Source organism: Coregonus clupeaformis, unplaced genomic scaffold (assembly GCF_020615455.1).
Source record: "Coregonus clupeaformis isolate EN_2021a unplaced genomic scaffold, ASM2061545v1 scaf0301, whole genome shotgun sequence".
In the NCBI taxonomy this organism is placed as follows: domain Eukaryota; kingdom Metazoa; phylum Chordata; class Actinopteri; order Salmoniformes; family Salmonidae; genus Coregonus; species Coregonus clupeaformis.
In genome coordinates, this window is record NW_025533756.1 from 445,001 (window position 1) to 451,123 (window position 6,123).

At 46.2% G+C, this 6,123-nt stretch overlaps 1 protein-coding gene across 1 annotated transcript in view; it reads right to left on the reverse strand.

Moving 5' to 3' along the window:
* agbl5 (AGBL carboxypeptidase 5) overlaps positions 1 to 4,156 on the reverse strand; it is a 59,866-nt gene extending 55,710 nt beyond the window's left edge. The window contains 4 exon segments of the mRNA XM_045214728.1: positions 1 to 67; positions 800 to 971; positions 1,090 to 1,288; positions 4,071 to 4,156. The exon segment at positions 1 to 67 is cut by the window's left edge and continues 97 nt beyond it. Of these exon segments, the coding sequence (XP_045070663.1) occupies positions 1 to 67; positions 800 to 971; positions 1,090 to 1,256 (406 nt within the window). The 5' untranslated portion in view covers positions 1,257 to 1,288; positions 4,071 to 4,156.
* Positions 4,157 to 6,123: the final 1,967 nt, after the last annotated feature.

A 6,123-nucleotide genomic window follows, 5' to 3' on the forward strand; every position in this document is an offset into this window, starting at 1 on the left:
ACGTGGTCGCTCCTTTCACTTCCAACAGACGATGGGTAAAGGACAGGATGAACTGATTATCCACCATCTGAGGAGAGGTGGAGAGAAGAAACGTTTTGACAACCAATAACCCATCCATTTAGTCCATGCATCTGTAAATATAGTGTGTGTGTGTGTGTTTGTATGTGTGTATATAGTGGTATAATGTGTATATAGTGGTATAATGTGTATATAGTGGTATAATGTGTATATAGTGGTATAATGTGTACAGAGTGATAATGTGTATATAGTGGTATAATGTGTATATAGTGGTATAATGTGTATATAGTGGTATAATGTGTATATAGTGGTATAATGTGTACAGAGTGATAATGTGTATATAGTGGTATAATGTGTATATAGTGGTATAATGTGTACAGAGTGATAATGTGTATATAGTGGTATAATGTGTATTTAGTGGTATAATGTGTATATAGTGGTATAATGTGTATATAGTGGTATAATGTGTACAGAGTGATAATGTGTATATAGTGGTATAATGTGTATATAGTGGTATAATGTGTATATAGTGGTATATTGTGTATTTAGTGGTATAATGTGTATATAGTGGTGTAATATGAATATAGTGGTATATTGTGTATATAGTGGTATAATGTGTATATAGTGGTATAATGTGTATTTAGTGTTATATTGTGTGTATATAGTGGTATAATGTGTATTTAGTGTTATATTGTGTGTATATAGTGGTATAATGTGTATTTAGTGGTATATTGTATGTATATAGTGGTATTATGTGTATTTAGTGGTATATTGTGTGTACCTCGTATGTGGGTCTGTCCCGTACTCTCTCCCAGCGTGTCCTACCAGGTACAGTCCTGACTAGAGGAGCCATTCCCTGGTTGTACAGTTTACTCTGCTTGTTCATATTCATTACATTGACCTTCAGCAGCCGCCCCGGCACAGCACCACGCACACTGAAGTAGAACCACGACCTGCAACACACACACAGTGAGTGGCTGTACACTGCAGAGCCCAGAGGAGTGTGTTGCTTGGTTAGGCATATTGTTCTACCTGTCCAATCGTGTGTGTGTTTGTGAGTTGCTAGGTTACCTGTTTCCATTCTCGTGTTCTGTCCCGGCACAGTCAGGGCGCGTCCAGACATTAAACTCGTAGTCGGGGGCGTTGCTAAGGGTTGTGGAGTCGACCTTCTCCACGCGGGCCAGGTTTCCAGAGTCAAACATGGAGCAAAACACCACGCTGCCCACACGGACCTCCATGACCTCGGGGCCGGCTGGCACTCACACCCACCCTGTTGGAGATAAACACACCCACCCTGTTGGAGCAAAACACCACGCTGCCCACACGGACCTCCATGACCTAACCTCGGGGCCGGCTGGCACTCACACCCACCCTGTTGGAGATAAACACACCCACACCCACCCTGTTGGAGGTAAACACACCCACACCCACCCTGTTGGAGATAAACACACTGACACCCACCCTGTTGGAGATAAACACACCCACACCCACCCTGTTGGAGATAAACACACCCACCCTGTTGGAGATAAACACACTGACACCCACCCTGTTGGAGGTAAACACACCCACACCCACCCTGTTGGAGATAAACACACTGACACCCACCCTGTTGGAGATAAACACACCCACACCCACCCTGTTGGAGATAAACACACCCACCCTGTTGGAGATAAACACACTGACACCCACCCTGTTGGAGATAAACACACTCACACCCACCCTGTTGGAGATAAACACACCCACCCTGTTGGAGATAAACACACTCACACCCACCCTGTTGGAGATAAACACACCCACCCTGTTGGAGATAAACACACTCACACCCACCCTGTTGGAGATAAACACACTCACCCTGTTGGAGATAAACACACCCACCCTGTTGGAGATAAACACACTGACACCCACCCTGTTGGAGATAAACACACCCACACCCACCCTGTTGGAGATAAACACACTCACACCCACCCTGTTGGAGATAAACACACTGACACCCACCCTGTTGGAGATAAACACACTCACCCTGTTGGAGATAAACACACCCACCCTGTTGGAGATAAACACACTGACACCCACCCTGTTGGAGATAAACACACTGACACCCACCCTGTTGGAGATAAACACACTGACACCCACCCTGTTGGAGATAAACACACTCACCCTGTTGGAGATAAACACACCCACCCTGTTGGAGATAAACACACTGACACCCACCCTGTTGGAGATAAACACACTGACACCCACCCTGTTGGAGATAAACACACCCACCCTGTTGGAGATAAACACACTCACACCCACCCTGTTGGAGATAAACACACCCACACCCACCCTGTTGGAGATAAACACACCCACCCTGTTGGAGATAAACACACTCACACCCACCCTGTTGGAGATAAACACACTCACACCCACCCTGTTGGAGATAAACACACTGACACCCACCCTGTTGGAGATAAACACACTGACACCCACCCTGTTGGAGATAAACACACCCACCCTGTTGGAGATAAACACACTGACACCCACCCTGTTGGAGATAAACACACTGACACCCACCCTGTTGGAGATAAACACACCCACCCTGTTGGAGATAAACACACTGACACCCACCCTGTTGGAGATAAACACACCCACACCCACCCTGTTGGAGATAAACACACACCCACCCTGTTGGAGATAAACACACCCACCCTGTTGGAGATAAACACACTCACACCCACCCTGTTGGAGATAAACACACTGACACCCACCCTGTTGGAGATAAACACACTCACACCCACCCTGTTGGAGATAAACACACTGACACCCACCCTGTTGGAGATAAACACACTCACACCCACCCTGTTGGAGATAAACACACCCACCCTGTTGGAGATAAACACACTGACACCCACCCTGTTGGAGATAAACACACTGACACCCACCCTGTTGGAGATAAACACACTCACACCCACCCTGTTGGAGATAAACACACCCACCCTGTTGGAGATAAACACACTGACACCCACCCTGTTGGAGATAAACACACTGGACACCCACCCTGTTGGAGATAAACACACTGACACCCACCCTGTTGGAGATAAACACACCCACACCCACCCTGTTGGAGATAAACACACCCACCCTGTTGGAGATAAACACACTCACACCCACCCTGTTGGAGATAAACACACTGACACCCACCCTGTTGGAGATAAACACACTGACACCCACCCTGTTGGAGATAAACACACCCACCCTGTTGGAGATAAACACACCCACACCCACCCTGTTGGAGATAAACACACCCACCCTGTTGGAGATAAACACACTGACACCCACCCTGTTGGAGATAAACACACCCACCCTGTTGGAGATAAACACACTCACACCCACCCTGTTGGAGATAAACACACCCACCCTGTTGGAGATAAACACACTGACACCCACCCTGTTGGAGATAAACACACTCACACTATCAACACCCACACGACCAACACACACACACAATCAACACAAAATCAACACACACACACAAAAAGGAGGAGAGGAGCTAGCTAACTTCTAGAATCCTGCCGCTGACATCCCTCTCTCCACTGGTACAACTACAGACCCCGACAAGCTATCTACTCTACCTACACACACCCAGTCACAGAGGAAGAAATACTGACAAATGTCTCCAGCACTGTCTTTCTGAATAAATACTACCAGAGCCTGTCTTTCTAGCTGTCTGGATCTGGAGGCTAGCTGCCAGGAGGCTGGTTGGTGCAGCAGCCTTCTATTGTTGCTGGCTGAATGGACAAAAAGCCTCGCTAGCAAAAGATTAGCGAGCCAGTGGTCTGACTTTGATATCAAATGACGTTCCTTGGATAAGTTAAACGAACGCTAACGTTACAACCTAACAAAATCTGTCAGCAAGGTGATGATATGATGCGCTAACGTCACGGGCTAGCTAAGTTAACGTACGTAGCTAGCAGCTAGGTAACCAAATAAAACAACAGCCCGGGAATCTACAACGTCGTTACCACTCGACCGATTCAATCACAGTAGAAACAAGCATAGAAAGATCATCTTACTTATTTGTGAACGATGCTCATTTTTGTCGTTGGTGTCTTTCCCGATCACCAAACAGCTCTTTAAACCCAAACAAACACACTTAGTAGCTGAGATATAACAACACGGTCGCTGATTGGCTCAGGCAGAGAGAGGAAGAGCACGTCAGAGCAAGGCGAACGCTGATTGGTTGTCTTGGCTGGAGATAAATATTAAACCTGAAAATGTATTCCAACCCTAATGGCGTCTTGTTGTAAGCATTAACTCCGCCATTGTTCGTTGAACCTATGATAAATGAATGAAGTATTTGTAGGGATTTTGGATAAACGCTGTAAATAAGGTCTGTGGTAAACATAGGCTTAGGAGATCTTATACGTTTTGTTCTATGAGATCATCTTAATCAGCTAATGTCACTTTTTGTCAATTTGGAAGAGTAATATAAAAAGCACATAAAGGCTTCAAAATTCATAAAGATCATGTTAACTGATTTATATTATCTTAAAGAACACAACATATAATATCTCCTAAACCTGTGTTAACCAACCCTGCGAACAGTTATGTTGCCTCATATTGTTATACACTATATATACAAAAGTATGTGGACACTCCTTCAAATTAGTGGATTCTGCTATTTCAGCCACACCCGTTGCTGACAAGTGTATAAAATCGAGCACACCGCCATGCAATCTCCATAGACAAACATTGGCAGTAGAATGGCCTTACTGAAGAGCTCAGAGACTTTCAACGTGGCACCGTCATAGGATGCCACCTTTCCAACAAGTCAGTTCGTCAAATTTCTGCCCTGCTAGAGCTGACCCGGTCAACTGTAAGTGCTGTTATTGTGAAGTGGAAACGTCTAGGAGCAACAATGGCTCAGCAGGGAAGTGGTAGGCCACACAATCTCACAGAACAGGACCGCAGAGTGCTGATGCAGCACATAAAAATCGTTGGCCTCGGTTGCAACACTCACTATCGAGTTCCAAACTGCCTCTGGAAGCAACGTCAGCACAAGAGCTGTTCGTCAGGAGCTTCATGAAATGTGTTTCCATGGCCGAGCAGCCGAACACAAGCCTAAGATCACCATGCGCAATGCCAAGCGTCGGCTGGAGTGGTGTAAAGCTCGCCGCCATTGGACTCTGGAGCAGTGGAAACACGTTCTCTGGAGTGATTAATCACCCTTCACCATCTGGCAGTCCGATGGGCGAATCTGGGTTTGGCGGATGCCAGGAGAACACTACCTGCCCCAATGCATAGTGCCAACTGTAAAGTTTGGTGGAGGAGGAATAATTGACTGGGGCTGTTTTTCATGGTTCTGACTAGGTGTAACTGGTGCTGTACTGCACGGCTGTATCTCTGCGTTGTGTGTGATTGATTGGGACTATAGACGTGGACTTCGGAGATCAGGCTGTTTTAATGAATCAGAATTCTCTCTGCATCCAAAAGAAAAGACAAAACATTTGTAGAGCACAAATAGGTTCTGCCCACTGTAAACAGGTTCTGCCCACTGTAAATAGGTTCTGCCCGCTGTAAACAGGTTCTGCCCACTGTAAATAGGTTCTGCCCGTTGTAAACAGGTTCTGCCCACTGTAAACAGGTTCTGCCCGCTGTAAACAGGTTCTGCCCACTGTAAATAGGTTCTGCCCACTGTAAACTGTAAACAGGTGGTATGCTCTTCTCTCAGGTACGGTCAAGCAGGTGACAGCCTCTCGATACCTGCACTCTGCCCATCTTGTTTGGCGCTTGATGTGAGAGAAGTGTCACTGCACGCACCAGCATTGGCCCCGCCTTCAAACGGAGTTGTCTGGGGATGTACTGTTACTTGCTTTGAGGATACAGCGTTAGAGTGACACATGGTGGCCTTTCTGCGGTGTTCATGTTCATAGATTCTCTCCTGTACTTCACTCGCAGTCCATTTCTCAGCAGACTTGTATTGGAATACTGCTGCCAGTTTGGGGTCAGGGCAGGATGTTACAAACATCATGACGACATCTGAGTTGGAGCTGTCAATCTTCTTACCTTGTCTCTTAAGGCCCTCATCAGTGACATCTATGGCCTTGTTCAATTGAACCCAATACT